This window comes from Cyrtonyx montezumae, unplaced genomic scaffold (assembly GCF_038088225.1).
Source record: "Cyrtonyx montezumae isolate F1298 unplaced genomic scaffold, pur_monq_1.0 scaffold_1, whole genome shotgun sequence".
NCBI classification, from domain to species: domain Eukaryota; kingdom Metazoa; phylum Chordata; class Aves; order Galliformes; family Odontophoridae; genus Cyrtonyx; species Cyrtonyx montezumae.
Window position 1 is genome coordinate 15,290,039 of NW_027071825.1, and position 19,073 is coordinate 15,309,111.

At 42.2% G+C, this 19,073-nt stretch overlaps 2 protein-coding genes across 2 annotated transcripts in view; both read left to right on the forward strand.

The window, feature by feature from the left end:
* Window positions 1-1,678: 1,678 nt before the first annotated feature.
* On the forward strand, window positions 1,679-16,414 carry EPHX4 (epoxide hydrolase 4). The gene is made up of 7 exons (XM_065746560.1): window positions 1,679-1,921; window positions 4,433-4,518; window positions 7,930-8,087; window positions 10,105-10,233; window positions 12,085-12,188; window positions 13,030-13,178; window positions 15,508-16,414. Exons 1-7 carry the CDS (start codon window positions 1,679-1,681, stop codon window positions 15,740-15,742), a joined length of 1,104 nt encoding a protein of 367 aa, XP_065602632.1. The 3' UTR covers window positions 15,743-16,414.
* Window positions 16,415-17,139: 725 nt separating this feature from the next.
* BTBD8 (BTB domain containing 8) overlaps window positions 17,140-19,073 on the forward strand; it is a 32,684-nt gene continuing 30,750 nt past the window's right edge. The window contains exons 1-2 of the mRNA XM_065741557.1: window positions 17,140-17,249; window positions 17,329-17,514. Of these exons, the coding sequence (XP_065597629.1) occupies window positions 17,140-17,249; window positions 17,329-17,514 (296 nt within the window). The remainder of the gene's footprint in view (window positions 17,250-17,328; window positions 17,515-19,073) is intronic.

The window sequence follows — 19,073 nt, forward strand, 5'->3', positions numbered from 1 at the left end:
TTACTGATGAAGGCAGACAAGTTTCTTTACAGCTAATTGAAAATATCACCCTTATTAGTAGAAAAAAAGAGATTGCTTTTCTATTTTTAAGCTTTAAAAATGCATGAAAATTGGCAGCATTCCTTTCTGCTGCTTCAGTTCTTCATTACAGCACCTGACTACTGAGAGAGTGGTCAGGTGTTGGAACAGGTTGTCCAGAGAGGTTGTGGATGCCCTGTCTCTGGAGGTGACTGGGGCCAGGTTGGATGGGGCCCTGATCTCATCTAGTACTTGATTTAGCAGCTGGCAGCCCTATCTGTGGCAGGAAGATTACAACCTGGTGATCCTTGAGGTCCCTAAGCCATTCTGTGAATCTATGATTCAATTAAACAAACAAACAAAAAAAAAAAAACTTGAACATGTTGAAACGAGCATTAATCCTGCCTCTGCCTTCCACTGGGGACTACATTTCAGCAGTGGGGTCTATATTTTTAAGTGTAAATTCAAAACAAGTAGGAGAAAGCATTTAGTATATAACAGAGAAACTGTCTGCAAGCTGTGTTCCATACACAATATAATATATACTGAATGTATGGATGCAAGTATGCAAGTCCAATGTGGTTGTTTTTTTTTCAGCAACTCATTAAATTACACGTGCTAATTAACAGACACATCATCACTTCCCGACAACTTTTGCTTGCACTGTTTGAGGGAGCAAAAACATCTATTGGAAACTAAACTGGAGCAAACACAAATTCTGGTAATTGCTCCAATACACATGACATTTGGGCAAGTCGCCAGAAGCCAGGCAGGCAGCAGCTGCAGGTCTACATTACCGGGCTGGGATCCTAGCCTGCAGCCTCTCCAAGCTTTGGGCCTCCTGCATCCCACTGAGGAACAGTTGCAGAACAGGGAGTGTTGGGCCTTGCACAGTCGGGCTTGTTCAGCTCCCTGTGTCAGCTGCAAGGGCTGAGAACTCGGTACCAAACTCAGTGTTGGAAAACAGCCACTAATGATGGTCCAGTTGCCTCCACTAGACAATATCTTGATTGAAGTTCTATTTTCTGAATTATAAATATTTGTGCTGAAGCTCAAAAATGGTATTTTTTTTTTAGAAACACTCATACTAGCATGCAATTAAGCTTGTAACATACTCATACAATCAAGTTTCAGTGGACAATTGTTAAGCAGCAAAGACAGAACGCACATGGTTTTTAAACATAACTGAACTGTAGCCACACAGCCACACACCTCGGTTTCGGTAATGTAAGCGTGTCCAAATATGCGATCAGAGCGAGCAAAGCCACCGCACGCAAGGACCTTGCAAAGGCAGCAAAGGTGAGGCTGTCCCGCGACTCCCACACGCACTTCTCACAAGGACCTCTCCGGCGAGTTTCGGTGCGTGCGGCAGACCCGGCCGAGGACGCTGGGAGCAACCCCTTTGCTCCGGGCCCGCTTTTTGCTTCGTTCCCTGCGGTCGCGGATCCACCGGCCGGGCGGGGACGCGCTGCCCGCGGCCCGGCGGTGCCGGGCGGAAGGCGCTGCGCTGCGCAGTGCCCGGCGGCGGAGCGAGGGCCTCGGGGACCGCGGGGCGGGCGCGCCGCCGCCGCCGCCGTGAGCGGTGCCTCCGCTCGGGCGGCTCCTGGCGGCGGCGGCGCTGCGAGCCCCTCTCGGCCGGCGGGGACGGCGGCGGGGCCCGATGGCGAGACCGGGCGCCGCGTGCCAGCCGCCCGCCCGCCGGGTGATGGTGGCCGCGCGGGCGCTGCTTTTCTGGGCGCTGGTGTACAGCTACTGCGGGGTGTGCGCCTGCATCGCCGGACTGCGGCTGCTATGGAGCATCGGCCGGCGGCCGGGCGAGACCTTCCGCTGGGTGATGAGGGAGAACCCCCCCGCCTGCCTCAACGACCCCTCCCTGGGCACCCACTGCTACGTCCGGATCAAGGTGAAGGCTGGGGTCGCGGGGAGCGGGCCTCGCCGTGCGCACCCGTGCTCGCGTCTCGGCTGCATGCCTGCACACGGGCACCCGTGCATGCTCCCCTCTGCCGGCTCCCCCGCGGGCTCGCCCCGCCGCACGCACGCACCCGGCGCCGCTGCCCCGGGGCCGCCGCGGGAGGAGCCCGGGCCGGGCAGCGCTGCCCGTGGGGTGCGGCCCCGCGGCCTCGCGGCGGAGCTGCAGGGGGAGCGCGGAGTGGAGAGCTCAGCCCTGTCCCTGGGACTGCGCGGTCACAGCCCGCAGGGCTGTTAAGAGACCGCTCTGGGTCTCTGCCTGCCGTTTGCTCCCCTGGCACCTGCCCGGAGTGAAGTTGTTTTAGCTTGGTTTCTTCCACAACTGTAGCTGAGCACTACAATTTTCATAGCGTTATTTTTAATGGAACGAGTACTGAGAGCATAGTGCTAAGGGACCTGCGCAGCTTTTTTTGCCAGGCAGTGCTAACATAAATCGTTCACCCTCCCAGTCCCTCACAATTTGCCTTCTTCCCTTTTTCCAACATCACCAGAAGGCATGCACACACTGCTGCACTCACACGCTGCATTTGCTTCTCCCATAGCGCCAAGCAGTAATGCCGGGGTTGCTGAGAAGCGAGGGGATGGCGGTAGTAACAAACCCTTTGGGGCAAAGCAGGCTGCTTGCCGGGATGATGATCTGCCACTCGGTACGCACAACGTGAAACTGTCTGGCCGCTGGGTAACAGCACTCGTGTTACCTCCCAGACACACTTATCCTAAAGATTTGTGCAGGTTTCAGTATAAGAAAGATAAAAGCGTGTTGCAGAGAAGATGGCAACATCCTATGCTGTGCTGTTGCAGTAACAGAAAAGAGGAGACTGAAAGGAGCAGCTGAACAGGTGGAGGATGGGTTTAGGCTGGGATATGTGATGTTTAAATTGCTGCTGTACAAGTAGTGATTGAATTTGCATGAGTAAAAGCAATGTCATTAAAAGCAATAAATTGATTAAATAAAAGTATTGAGGGTTAATCCCTAAAGGACACTAAGAGTAAGAAGCTGGATGGAGAAAGACTAGATGACTGCCCACAGAATTCAGAGGAGAATCTCTGGAATAAAACTGAGAAACTTCTGTTGTGTTAAAGAGATCAAAGGCAGGGATGGCATGGAGAATGGTGAAGATGATGTAACACCCTAAAATTTACTGGGGAGGGATCAGTAAGTACTTAGAAACACTTATTTCAACTTCACTGGCATCCCAGAAGAGAAATATCAGTGTAATTTTTGGTAGCATGAGCAAAAAATCCTCATTGTATCCATAGTGAGTATAAAAAACAAGAAAACAGATGTGCCCTTTTCAGAGCCCTCTCAAACAACAAGGCATACATTAATGGCTTCCTAGCTGTTTAGTGACTATGCTGTACAAAAGTATTTCAGACAGTTTGAAGCACCTTGGGCAAGAAAGGCTTTCTGCGCAGTTCTGACCCTTAGGTCTCAACTGACAGCAAAGGCAGGAGTTTTATCTTCCTTTTTTAAAAAGCAGGGACAGTTCAGGCTCTGACATTTGTTCAGGAGCAGTATGGCCTTTCTTCCTGCAATTTCCTTCATATGGCTCTTAAATATCATGTTGTATTTTATGAGCTAAGTCCTTCCCATCTTCTGTATTCACATCTGTGTAAGAATTCAGTAAACCTGGTGGGTCACCATTTCAGTTTTAAATTCTACCAGATTTGACCTTGAGTTAGTGTAAGCTTGTACACATCTATTCATTTCAGTGGCATTTCAGTGTTCAGCCTCTGGACAGCTATCACCAACTTGTCTGCTGGTGATAAGATTCATTTGCTTAAAAGACGGCATCAGAAATAGTGACTATAGACAGGGAAGAAAGAAGGTGTTTACATGAAGGCTGTCTCATCCGGAGCAAGTCTGAAGCCCTGAACAGTAAAAAAGCAAGCAGAAAGAACATTTTTCAAAGTTACTTTTGATAGCTTGTTTTTTTCTAAGAATCCATGCAGTACTTTATTGTGAAAGATTGTAACTTGATGGTTTAAAATAGTTAAATAGTTAAACCAAGCAAAAGATGACAAGTGCATTAACAGTACATAACCTCTGAAAGTCTATCCATCAAGCACATGCTACGTGTGTGAGAAAGCAAGGCCATGGCTTTTATAGTGATCTTCATCCACCTCCTCACCCCCATGGCAGGGGATGGTCTCTCAGAACCCTGAGTGTGCTCACAGCTGGACTGCCACACACTCGCGTAGCTGGGCACTTGTCAAAGCTGGCCATCTGGGAAGGGGCTGTGGCTGCTGGGGTGTGGGATGCTCAGCATTGTCAGGGCGTAGCAGTACCTGACCTCAGCATTACAGAACACTTCAGCTTTGAGAACTGATAATTTGATGTTTTGTAGCTTAGAATGTTGTCTAAAACTGTACTTATTCTTGAATACCCATACAGAAGTTATAATACAGAAGTAAGAACACTAAACTTCTTTTTCTCTCCTTCTAGGATTCAGGATTAAGATTCCACTATGTGGCTGCTGGAGAAAGGGGTAAACCACTCATGCTGCTGCTTCATGGCTTTCCAGAATTCTGGTAAAAACTCCCTACAAGTTTTATTTTGTTTGTTTGTTTGTTTTGTATAAATGAGGCTGCTTAAGGTAACTGAGAGAGATTGTCAAAGCTTAAGTAACCTCAGAGTGAACTGTTTTATATCTCTATGCATATTAACAGTATTAAGATCTAGTCAAGAACAAACCATTGACACTTCCAATTGCAGCAACCATAAAACATTCCTACAGGCTGACTCAACCCAACTGTCTTTTTTGCACTGTCATTCCCAAGTATGTATTCTTTTTTCAAACTTTGTGGAGGAACTGCTAGTTTTTAATTAACTTTCTTTTTGGAAAATGCACATTGTACTAACAAAGCCAAACTTCGGAACTACAGCAGGGGGTGCTAAAATGAGGATCCAGTATAGTTAAGTACAGTAGGGACTGCATTGTTAAAAGTACTATATGTGAGCTTTAACAGGGGAAGGAAGAGTTCTATAGGCTGCTCTGCAGCCTAATTTCAGAGGGCTACTCAGAGGGAAAAAAGCTCTATTATTAGTTCATCATAAGATGAATGACGAATCAAAACCTGTCCTTTACATTAGTTAATAACAATGAAAAGCAGTCATGTGTCTGATGTTTGAACCAAATCACTTGAGCTGTCACAGCCTGGTTTAACCAGGAGGTGTGGCTTGCAGAACTTTCACATAAAAAACAATAAGTGAATAGAGAAAGTGGTGATGCCAGTAATTCAGCAAGTTCAACGATCCTTTTCCTTTCTAAACTCAGATATGGAGCTGTAATCTTTCAAGCCACAGCCAGGTCATACCATGATAAATTGACCCAGTTCAACGAGAGGCCAGTTCTCTTCCCTTAGCAATTTCCTGTAGACATAAAAGGCATTGAGGATGATGGTGGAGAGTCACATTTAATATTTTAAGATAAATTTTCAAATAAATCTATTGTTCTAATAATAAATTGCTAATTACAAGTCTAAAAGGTGTACACATCAATTAAAAAGTCAGTTACATTGGGGGGATGCATATTCAATTCAAGCACTATGCATATCTTGCAGAATGTGTATGTAATGTGTACTCCAACACAGTAAGACAGCTGAGAATACAGCTCATTTCCACTGCATTGAAAATAATATGCAAAACATTAGCATTTCATGTATATATTCTACTGAAATCTAGTATTTATCGAAATTCAGATGGCTGTTTTTACAATTTAGAATGGTGAGCTATGCTTTAAGTAACAGTTAATATATTATCTGACTATTCATATGGAATGGAATACTGATTAAAAAACTGCGATGTAGGTCACGGGGACCACCAATAGCACAGTTTACTATTTTTAGAAAGAAGAATACAAGCTAACAGTTTGTAAAGCAGTCACACTACAAATACTGATTTTGGCTTGATAATTCAATCAGTGCAGAATTTTTATGCAAGGATAGAGAGTGTTCTCAGAGCATGAAAGAAAATAATCACAATTTAAGAGAGAATTAAAGCATCAAATTCGTACTCTTTTGACTAGAAAGAAAATGGATACAACTCACAGTTACAATTGCAGCAAATGCTTTGCTTTCCAATGCCTCAAGGTTATAAGTAGGACAACTATAACCAGAGAACACTGACCTTACCTAGTGACTCAGAATGTCTGAAGATGAAGGATCACTTAAGAATATAATGCACCAGAGCCATTAAGTACTCTAGATGCATAAGAACTTGAAAATCAATATCAATTTTTGGAAAGACAAAATATTTGAAAGTGAGCATGATTGAGTGTTGAGGCTGCTGGGTACCTGCAGGGATGTGTGTAAGATGCTAAATTCTGTACAGCTGCCTTTCAGAAATAACATGATTAGAAAGTCACAAAATAATTTTGGTTATTTAGCCTTATGATGATGAAGGCATTCATTAGCATTCTGAATCCTGCTTGCAAAGCAATTGTCTAATGGTTATATTTCATACATGGTAAAAAGATTTCTTTGGATATGAAACATATTTGGTCAGACATTTGCTGATGGATAGGCTGCTGTGGATAGCAGCTAGACATGTTCTCAAACAAACACAGTTTATTTATTTATTTATGGCCCTTCTTGTTTCTTCTTACTGAAATGTACATGATACAACAGTTACCATGGCAAATTCAGCTTCCAATCGTTGTATAATGCATTTAAAATTTTAATTCCTAGAGATCTGTGATAAATCTTGCTTTTGCATTATATAGCACTGAAATAAAAAGGTTCTGACTGTTCTGTTCACATGAATATAGATTTCTATAATAAATAGAATAGAATAGAAATACTGTAATATTACTTATGGTGTATTCAGAATGCCTAGTAGGCTGGAGGCAAAGCTAGAAGTGGAATACGCAATGGACTGATATTGATCATTTGGATTTGGGTAGAATTTTGTGCCTCTCTCATGATACCTGATGATTCTAATGCTCTCTATTATCTACCTGATGGAGGCTGTTGAAGCAAGAACAGAAGAAAAAACTAGATCCTAGCAAAAAGGGATGCAGTCAATGTTATGTATGCTTAGAAGGATGATGTTCTTCACATATCTATTACAATCTAAGGTCAAGTTTTCTTGTTGCTGGCTATTCTGAAATTTACTTGGTGTCAACAGTCCTTTCAGGATTATCTTCACCATTTTCTTGATATTTCTGCATTACAAACATATTCATCCAGTCACTACGTACTATTGCAGAATGAGGAATAGCTCAAGCCTTTGCCTTATTTATTTTGTATGCCTTTTAAAGTATGTGATGCTCTCACTCTTTTCCACAGAAATGCAAGCAATGCAATGCTTTGTGGAGTACCAACTCACAGAGTGATTGTTCTAGAACAATTCTGGAAGCTTAGTGACACAGATGATAGTGTATATCATATAAATCATATGGAACTCACTACATTCATTTGTTATTCATTGTATTTCTTTCTTTGGTTAATTTAGCATATGAATTACCTGACATTCCTTTTCTGAAGAGAAAAAAAAATCTTTCCCTTGAGGCATATTTTCCTATTCCATCAAAATTTGCATATGAACAAGCCAGGGAGAAGAGAAACCTTTTCAGACCTTACTTTTTTGATGATGGAATGGTTACAAGGATAAAACTTGTATAAAACTACTCCTATGTGTTTTATGCCTGCTTCTTTTGCAGCAAAGGGACCACGCCAGACTCCAGGAATTGATAAAATATCCAGGCTCTGGCCATGCCCACTCTTTGGCAGCTGCTTATCCTTACTGGAAAATTCAAAAAGGGAGCACAAAATTGCCATAGCCTCAAGGGATAAGCAACGTATATTAGAAACAAAAAAGAATCTAATTGCAAACAAAGCCATGATAATTTATCCTCAATTGTTTGGGAGCAAAGGCATTGACTGCATTTTCTATCATACTGCTTGACCTTATAACTCCAACTTTTTTTTTCCCTCTGTTAGGTATTCTTGGCGCCATCAATTGCGGGAATTTAAAAGTGAATATCGAGTGGTGGCCCTGGATTTGAGAGGTTATGGAGAAACAGATGCTCCTTCTCACAAAGAAAATTACAAATTAGATTTCCTGATAACAGATATAAAGGATATTTTGGAATCTCTAGGTGCGTTAGTAGAAGACAAACTACTCAGCCCATGGGAAAAACCACAAGTGTAAAAATATTTCTCATTGATTAAAAAAACCAAAAAAACCCAAAAACAAATAAACAGAAACTGCTTCTCCTTTAGATATACACATTCTAGATATGTAGAAATATAAAGCTAAGGATACTCCTGTTTTATGGACTACTACAATACTAATGGAAAAGGTTTGTTTTCCAATCAAGATGTGTATGGCAGTAAAAACAATATGTAAAGATGACTTTCCATCATGGATTTCAAAAGCTCTGTATGCTGTGAAACTCAGCAGAACAAACCTATGATATTTTCCCCTAACTAAAAAGACCCTTCACTTAATCCTAACAATTGCACTCAATAAATACTATTATGGATTAGTTTAATAGTACTTGCAGACAAGAGAATTTATATCAGATGAAATTTTTCTAGCACTAACAAGATAGAATAAATATTGTGAGTTTTATAATGATGACAGTACATTTGCTGCATTAAGAAAAAAATCCCCAAATACTACTCTTGCACAACAGTCATTTTTCAAGAGCTGAATCACTGTCTTACACAACAGTGAGAGGAGCAAAGGGAAAGAAAAAGATGCCTTGCTCTCTGTGGCATACACACAGTGCAGTGGATCTTGCACTGAAACATTTTGGCAAATTTTACCCCTCCAGTTCAGAGGGAAGTGCAGTCATTCTGACAATAAAAAATAACACCTCACTAAAGGTATTTCCTCTCTATACAAACAGTAAGACAAAAGATTAGACTCATTTTATTCTTTAGATACTCTAGGGATAGTGAAACAACTAACTGCATTTCACATTAAAAAATAGTACAGCAACAGTTCCAGTTCTAATGCCTGAATTTAGGATCTACTTTGCTTGCAATGTCAGAATACTGTCAAAAGATTGGGCAGACAGTCTCCACACTGCTTACGTTTTCCAACCTTTGCTGGTTGTGTTAATCTCCATGGTAATGCCATGGTTATGTTTCTGAAGTGCTCTCATCATAATGTAATTATATAGGGATTTAAAATTTTCTGGAAAAAAGTATTTCTGAGACTTCTTATCTTTGTTCCAACTCCAAGGTAAATATATTTGGAGACACTGATTATATCAATGTGCCTCATGAGATTTTTATTCAAGAGGGATTTTAAGGTGCTTTGACAACTGTCCAGATTTGTCAGATTTCAAAACAGTCAGGCTTTTATACATTTTATTTGTCATATATGTGCTCAATATTACAATCCTTAGTGAGGATTGTGATACTATCTGACACTGTAGTATGTATTCAAGAAATGGTTACAGAAGGAGTAGTTAAGCTTTCAAAAACGGACATGATTTCCCCCCCACACCTTTTCTTGCTGCAAAATTCCCATTTCCATCAATGGAAGAGTAGTCAGGTTAATGCTAAGCACTTTCAAAATTGACATCAAAACAGCGTATGGAGAAGTGCTACTTCTATACATCTAAATATTTAAATGTGTGTATTCATCTATGCATATATATGTATTACATGTATGGCTATTAAGTATAATCTAGCATAATGACGATGTACGATACTTAGCTAACTTCTCATATTCAAAGCAGTCCATAAAGATCAATTTTTGGGAGGGACTCAGCACATTTCCCAGCCTTTCAGTCTGCAGTTTCAAACTCCCAAACTCAAACACAACATATATACATACATTATAAAGTCTGCAGTTTGAATCATATATTTGGCTCTGCACTAGCTGATATGTGACCAGAATGGCATTTGGATACCACATTACTTCAATTTGACATTGATGTTAAAGTGTAATTGAAGCCAAATTAAATAATTTTAAGCACATTTTTAGCCATAATAGGACTTTTTCTGGGGGGACGTTAGTAATGGAAGCAGTACAGTATTGACTAGTTACATTAATAAATGTGTTGTATCACCTATTTAGTCCAGCAGTTACTGTATGTGATGATTTCTATGGATGCAAATTTCACTGAAATAAAACAAAGATTTGTGTTTATGTGGTAGGATACAACAAGTGTGTGTTGATTGGCCATGACTGGGGAGGAATGATCGCTTGGTTAGTGGCTATATGTTACCCTGAAATGGTGACTAAACTGATTGTGGTTAATTTCCCTCATCCTTCAGTGTTTACAGGTGAGTTTTACAGTAGTTATAATGTTCTATTTGTTCATCCTCAGTGTTTGCATTTTCATTAAGATTGTGTTTGCTCTAAGTGATTGAAGAACCAGGTACTTGGTCCTTTAGATGTTCTGTTACCTCTCACAGTTTGGACTGAGCTTTATGAAGCAGTAAGGTGTCCAGCATTATACTTTGGTAAATAATTTATTGTAGGAAGTGGGACTGTTGGCAATCAAATTTACTGGATTTTCTTCTTAATCCTTGAAGTTCCACAAGCATACTTTTCATAAACATGAATCTGACAGGATAGAATTCCCTGAACATGGCTGTATATTGCCTAGGTTAAGGTCTCTCTGTGTTATTAAAACTGTATAGAACAACCTGGGAATCAGACTTCTAGAATGTAATCCTGATTTAGGTGACAAGTGAAACTTTATCTTATACAACATTCATTGGAAGAAGACAACCGTTCCAGTGTACTTATCAGAATCTCAGGAACGTACTAGCAGTTAGCTCAAAAAAGGATTTAGGCACACCAGCACAATTCATTGAGCAATAGGCTTTGAGCTTGCCTGCTACCCAAAGTACCAAAATATTTCATAGGGATTGCATCTACATTCAGTAATTACAATGACAGTAGTACCTCATTCATTTTAGTTTCTCAAATTGCTGACCTTATACTATTTCCATTCTTAAAGTCACCCCATTTCCACAGAAATAGCTGAGAAAATTCAACAAAGCTTTATTTTTCATCTCTGTTGAATGTAGATCTGACTTTATGACACCCTGGAATCAGAACTCTTCACACATATTGTTCTCGCAGTGTACTTGGCCACCTTTCCAAGGTATTAAAGAACATTTTGCCAGGTAGTTAAGCTTCACTTACCCAAGAAAATGTCTGTTCTTCTCCACTGGAGCAAGCAGGAACTGCTGCAGTATTTTCATTGAGAGGAGGAGCCAGGCTGTACAGAAGAAAATGCATATTACTATATATATATATGCCTTTCTTAATATTTGTTTGTATATTTTTAAAGAACAAAATATGTTATACAGCTTGATAAAGTATCCCTGGATCAAATTTTTCCTACTTTGAATAAAATGAAAACAGAGAGCTTATACATTGAGCATTCTGCTTACCCTTACTAACATAATCTTTATGATCATCAAAGTCTTTTTTTTTTTTTTTGTTAATATTTTTGTTATTTGCACAATTAATGCCATAACAGCAGTTAAAACACTCCCAGGCACTCCTAAGGGATTAATGTATCTATGAATTTGAAATGGCTTGATCTTTGATGTTGTACCTTCCATGTCACTACTTGGGGCACACTCTAATCACTTAGTTACTTAATGCATGCCATTCCTCATTGCTAACTGATAGCAATTGTGATACCAGATTTTTAAGAGTTCCATCTCAGGTTTCTTGACTTACTACTCACAGTGTAAGAGGATTATCATCTACAGACTTCTCTACATCTCATCTTTGATGAGAGAATTACTTACGGGCAAAGGTAATATTTGTATTTATGCATCTTCTTCTACACCTGAAAAAATGCTTTGGACTAACTGCACAGATAGAGCTCTTAAATGAAAACCTCTCATGTGATTAAACTCTTGAATGTCACTGTTCTCATCTAATGTTTGACAGGCTTCTGTTTTGCTGCCTGTTTCTACTAACATGTATAAAAGAGGAGGTATACCTTAATGGCCATGTCATACACTTACTGCTGAAAAAATAAACATCTCTAGTCACATAATGCAGTATCTTTAAATCATTCCTTTAAGTTTAAAAAAATAGTGATATTAACAATAATTTTGTTTAAGTCATCAGTTTTCATTTTTAATTCATGGTCATTTTTGTTTCAGAATACATTCTACGACATCCATCACAATTGATTAAATCTGGTTACTACTTCTTTTTCCAAATGCCATGGTTTCCTGAATTCATGTTTACAGTAGATGATTTCAAGGTGAGCAAATTGAGTGCTCTTATTTACATATTTAACTGTGAGTGATGGAAGAATTTCCACATATGTTGATCCCTTCTCATGTAGTGATAATTATTGAAAAAAATAACAGAGCTTTCTGACTTTTTCTTCAATTTTATATATTTATACAAAGCAGAATAAAAGCATGAAGAATCTGTGTTTGGTTTGGGATCTCTGGCAGGCATTTGGGTACATACGTACCGTTAACCTCCAGGACTACAGTGTGTTACTCCACCTTGGAAGTCAGCTGGTCACATGATGCTCTCCCCCATGGACACCTCTGGTGCCCGGGGAACTGCTGACTTAACTGCAGCTCCTGAGAGTGGTGGGACATCCCCTTATCATACACTGACTGCAACAGGGTGGGCAGCCTGGCAGTTTAGATACTGCATTCTTCCAGGTGGTTAATTCTGCCTGAGAAACCAATGAGGCCAACATCTTACATAACTTCAAACAAACAAAATGAATGTATAGAAAAAGCAGCTGAAGGCATGCACTGACCCACGCATATGCAGCCCAGCACAACACTCCCAGTGCAGCAGGCACACAGGACAGTGAGCTGGGGGGCACTGCCTCCTGCCACCCACCTCTCAGCTGCTGGGCTCCATCCCAAGGTAAAAAGTATGAGCCTATAGCCTGTCACTGCCTGTCACAGGCAGGCTAAGGTGCAGAACCGAGTAACTTGGTAACAGTGATATTTGTGTGTACTCTAATTATTCTGTAGCAAGCTATATATAAATAGGTTTTAGAAAGATGTGTCCTGTAGAAGGAAAGAAATAGCATTTTCTAGATATGTGATGGCTTTTTATTCTTCCTTTGGTAGGTTCTGAAAAGTTTATTTACCAGCCAGGCCACTGGAATCGGAAAGAAAGGATGCAGATTAACAGCAGAGGATATTGAAGCTTATCTCTATGTCTTTTCACAACCTGGAGCATTAACTGGACCTATCAACCATTACAGAAATATTTTCAGGTCAGTATAACATTCGGAAACAAGGTAAAATATTCTAGAGCCCTCTAGAGGCCAAAAGCGTTATTATATCTTCTGCCACTAAGGAAGAAGGGAAAAAATACATACATTTCTGAAGTCTCAACTGTTAACAAACACATTCGGTGTCAAGCAGCAAAGTACACTGGAACAGGTATCCATGCAAAACAAAGTAACAACCAGAGCTGTCTCAAGCAGCCAGGTTTGGCCTTAGAGGCTGATACTGCTTATCTACCAAAAACCTAACAGGGCCAGAATGCATTTAAATCTGGTCATTCTCTATTCAGGACTTGTAGCCCTGGGATGTAGGAATATATCAAGAGGTCTGAACTCTTTATTCTCTTAATGCCTGTTTCCAGCAGTGTTAAATTTCTCTAACTTCCCTGAACTCAGCAGAGTTTTTGATGCAGAATAACAGTTAACTTTCCTTGCCACTTTTCCTGCTCTTCTTATACCTTCCTCATTGTCACTGTCAGGAAAGCAGTCAGCAGGGCAATGATGGGAGGAAAACGTATGTCCAAGCTAGGTGCTGTCTGCACAGACTGAGACAGAACAGCATACAGAGATAGCATATTACCTTCTAAATAAGCTAACAACAAGCACAGACACCAACGGTGAATGCGAGAGGCGGCTGTGCTTGTATCAGCATCCCTGTTTACAGGCACAGAGTGCAGATGGTGACATCAGCTGGGAAATACAAGGACAACAGACACTGTGGGGCATCACGGCAGTTCCCTGCTAATAGAATGGCACAGGCTCAGCCCATAGGGTATGGGTAATGAGCAGCTGGAGAGGTGGGAAGGCCCTGAGCCTCTCTCATTAGGTTTGCCACAGCACCTCGCATCAGTGAGTGCACATTAACCAGCTGTGGAAGCAGCAGTGAGGAAACTGCAGCAGCTACATGGCTGTGGGATTTCCACGGGTAGAAGAGCTGCATGCTTAAACTACTGGTTCAGGCCTTTTTCAGACTCAAGAAAAAAAAAAAGGTATTAATCAGGAAGTGTATTCACAGAGCTGTTAATTCATCAGTGTGAGCATTCTTGTGCATTGCGTGGTTTACCTTTCTTTTTATACATTATTGGTTTAACACTATCACATTTGAGCATCAGCATAACAGTGATTTGTATCTGAACATATAGAATCTGTTCTGAACTGTGGCAGTTAGTCTTTTCCAAGATAGAGTTCTAAGATAATGTCATTCAGGAATAAATGCAGATAAAATTATCAACATGGTAATAGTTGAAATAGATAAATAATGAATTCTGATGTGTTAATATGACTTATGTTGAACTAGTCTTTCATTTCTGCCTGCATATCTTCTGTGTTCTGATGTCTACCCTCAATGTAAGGAAACATTTATGAAATAATTACATTCAAAATAATTGTATTAAGAAAAAATAACGAAGTTTTTATAGAAAGCTTAAATGTGCCAATGTTGTGGTATAATATTATTAACACTTTACTTTCTAAGGGCTTTTCTTCAACAAATCAATATCTTGCAGTGTGTAAATGCTTTTGAGTCTGCGTTGTGGTTCAACGCGGCTGCAGCTCAGCACGGCTCAGCTGTTTGCTCAGTGCCCCCAGTGTGATGGGGGAGAAAACTGCAAAAAGGTAACACTTGTGGGCTGAGATTAAGACAGTTCAGTAGGAAAGAAAAGGAAGGGAAAATAATAATGATAATAATGTTAAAAGAATTCACAGAACCAGTGATGCACAATGCAACTGCACACCACCTGATGAGTGATGCCCAGGCAGGCCCAGGCAAACTCTCCCCAGTTGTTATTGCTGAACACAATGCTACGTGGTATGGGACATCCCTGCCATTTTTTGGTTGCACAGTATGGGTAGTCAGGTAGCTGGATGCCTTGAACACTGCATTCTGAACATGATGCAAAGTACTGTGTTTCACTGAAACCTATGTACAGTAGATAATACAGGTTCAGAAATCTGCATTCATTAACCCAGGGAAATCTATAAACCACCAGAATTCTGGCCACGTTGTTCTACATTCACCTTTACAGAGGTTATGCAGCCCTGGGCTATTCATCCTGAAGAGGCATCATTCGTGCTCCAAAAATAAGACTTTTGTTGCAACCAACTGCTGATTGCAAACACGTAACTTTACTATCATTAACACTTAAAGCACTTTGAGTCACATGAGGGTTCTTTTCATATTGTAGAAGATACCCTGGAACCTGAAAAGCTTGCAATAGTATTATCTGTGTTGACTTCAAAAACTTAAGTTGAATGAAATCTGTCCTGGTGATTTTTATAAAACATGACTAAAGTAAGTGTTCTGTTTTTTTTTTTAAAGCTGCCTACCTCTGCAGCACCATGAAGTCATCATGCCAACCCTGCTCTTATGGGGAGAAAGAGATGCATTTATGGAAGTTGAAATGGCAGAAATTACAAGGATTTATGTAAAAAATCATTTCAGATTAACTATTTTGTCCGAAGCCAGTCATTGGCTCCAGCAGGATCAACCTGACATAGTGAACAAGTTGATATGGACCTTTCTAAAGGAAGAGACAACAAGAAAGAGAGAATGACTGTGTGTGCTCTAAGGAGTCTACAAAAAGCTCTTCAGATTTAAAAAGTAATTGTTATCAGGGCCATACTTCCAGCCTGCCTTCTATTTTGAGCTCTGTTAGAGAAAAGTGTTTTTGATGTACTGTACATTCAGACACCAATGTTTCTGCTAAAAGATGAAGTATGAGAATACCAACATTGATTTTACCTGTATACTTGTATTTTGCACATAAAAACACCTGCCTTAAGATGTATGTATTTGTATAGAAAGAAAATCATGGAAAATTGCTTGGTTTTGTTTTCTCCCTTGCTTTACAGCCTCTGTATGTGGTGCCTTTACAAATTTATAATGAAATAATGGAGTGGTACCATACAGAAGCAAGTCACAAGTTTTCATTCTCAATTTGCCTGAAGTTTTTTTAATGTATTTTACCATTAAGCAGTTACTAACTCTTTTTATTATGTATATTTTAGCATACTGGATGACTGAACAATTTTTGGGCACATTTCTAGTCTTCAAGTGAATAATGATACGTATCTTGTTGTATTGTTGAATGCAGATGCTTTGTGAAATGTGTTTTTTCTTGACTAAAAAATGGCAACCTGTACACTCAATGTCTGAACAAGAAGAATGGGAAACTAAGATCTAACATGTATCAAAGCCACCTCTGTCTAATAAAATGCAACTTACATTACTCCCTTTACCTGGCTTCCTATGGAGAGGTTTCTTTATGATGCTCAGAACCAGGTTTGAATAGCTGAAGTGCCTGTGCACTTCCTGACATGTTTTATTGCTGTTGGCATCATCCTTCCTTTCTTAGCATCTACTGTTCTCATCTCCAAGAACTGCTGCCAAGTTTTTTGCCAGTGTTTCAGACACTGATCCTGCCTTTCCCATGAACGTTTAAGTATAATTTTCCCTCAAACCTTTTCAACGCTTACATACTTCAATGGTTACAAGCCTCTCGAACCGAAACAGAAAGTTGAGAAGACTCCTGTCTCAGAAGGATGCTGCAGAGCTGCTTTTACTATCTGCACAGCAGTTGAATCTCTGCGGAAGGCTCCGGCAGGTGGCGGGGAGCGGCCGGGGCAGCGCGCTCCCGCGGAGGGGTGGGGCGAACCCGGAAGGCCCCGCCCCGTTCCGCGCCCCGCCCGCAGGGAAGGGCGGCGCTCCGCGACTCCTCATTGGCGGAGGCGGCTGCCGGCAGCGGCCCGGGCGTCTCAGCCGCGCCGAGTGGCGATCGCATCCTATGGTGCGACGGTGCCTCGGTCCCGGTGCGCTGTCGGCGTTGGCGGGAACGGTGGCGCCGCCCACCCACCGCGCCGTCCCTCCTGCCATAGCGAACCCGGCCGGCCGCGCTTCGGCGTCGCAGCGAAGAGAGCGTTCCCGAGCCGCGCGCGCGGTGACTGCCGGCACATGGCGCGCTGCGGTAGCGGCGCTGCCCCGAAGGGCCCCGGCCCGGGGGCGGCGGAGCGGCAGCGGCTGAAGGAAGCGCTGGCCGAGCAACTGCGGCAGGACCTGGGCAGGTGGGCGCGGGCGGGCCGGGCCGAGCCGAGCCGGGCCGGTGGCGGCGGTACGGGTAACGGTGCCGATGCGTTCCCGCAGGCTGCTGGCGGAGGGGACGCGCTCCGACGTGACGATCCGCGTGGGCGACGCGGCGCTGCGGGCCCACCGGGCGGTGCTCCTGGCGCGGGCGCCGCGGCTGTTCGGCGGCCTGGGCGAGGGGCGGCCGCCCCGCGACGCACTGCGACTGCACGGGCCGGGGCCCGCCGAGCTCCGGCGCTTCTTGCGGTGAGTGCTGCGGCGGGCGGGCAGTGGGCTGGCGGAGCTCCTGGGCCCCCGCCTTCCGCTTCCCGGCACTAACACCTGTTGTACAGCTTTCCCGTTCTAAGCAGTTCTTTCACAGCCTTCCCGCGACGTTTGCGGAAGACTTTGCCGTACCTTGCTTATTTCCCACCACCTCCGTCCCTCCTCTGACAGCACACAGCTATACGCTTCTCAGTGTACTGGTATGGTATGTAGATGCTTGTGTGATCAAAACAGAGGAAGAGCAGCAAAAGTGCTGAATGTATCCTTTAAACTGTCTGTGGCTATCGCTACACTAATAGCGAGGCTAACTGTCAGAAATAACAAAGGAAAAAAGTGTGCTAGTGGCATGTTCAAAAATGGTCACTACTGACTAGGAGAGCCAGGAGGACTTCACTATTGATGCAGCAGGTAGGAACTGCATGGCTATCTCCAAAGCCATCATGGCCAATGCCGAGCAGCACAGCTCCCTGGGGTGCTGGAGAAGGTGCGTGTGGGCTGACGGCTGCCTGGGGATTATACAAGGACTGGGCTGCCTTCCTAGTGCCAGCTACTAGCACCTCTGTGGCATCGTGCTTGTCTTTAGGCCAGTACATGAGAGGTACTAACTGGTGCAACCGCCAATCCTCATTGACCCATAGTACCTCTCATCCTTCCAAGGAGCTGAGCAGTACTTGCTTTACCCTGACAAAGTCACAGTGGTGCACCTACCTCCTTTGCAGCAGTGCTGACGTAGCCCACGGGTGCACATGGGAGCAGAGCAGCAGGCACTGTCACACTTCCCAGAGTTCTGGACGTGCCTAGAAGAAAACATGCACTTTTAGGCTCTTGAGTTGATGAGAGAAAGGAGAAGGTGTTGCTATTCTAGAGTTAAATGCCTGAAAGCAATATAGGCTGTCCTTTTGTTGTTGCTTTCACCCATTCTTTTCATAAGTTTGTAAATAAGGCAGCATATGGCTGAAATATTTATTCAGGGTATGAAAATTTTAAGTATGAAATGACACTTTCTGAGTTGAGATTAATATCTAAAGTCGTGTAGTCAGTGTAGCTGAGCATGCTGATAAACTGGTGTTGGTCAGTTTATCATTGGTCTCAACCAAGCATCAGCGATACAGTGAGAAGCAGAAAGCAGTTTCTGTCTCGTCTTACATACTTTAGTTCAATTTCATTATTTTATCTTTCATTTAAGTGGCTGTGCAAAAGACTTTCATGCAGAAACATGACACTGCAGATAAAAAAATCTCCAAAGTATTTTAACTTGCGAATTGGGAAGTTATTTGGAATAATTATCTTAATTATTTATATACTGCTATAATATACCTTTACTGTCTTAATGGGAAGCACTTAACATGTCTACAGCCCATAAATATTTGCTTTCACTTTGGTCTGTGTTTGCAGCAGGGCAAATAATGACCTCTGGAGTCCTGTGGGCTCTCCAAGTACAGTCTTAGTTGTGAAAAGGTAACTTGAAACACCTCATCTAAATTTAAACCTTTTTCCATTCTTCTAAAACCTATTTTTGAAAAGAGTCCTCAAACTCTTTT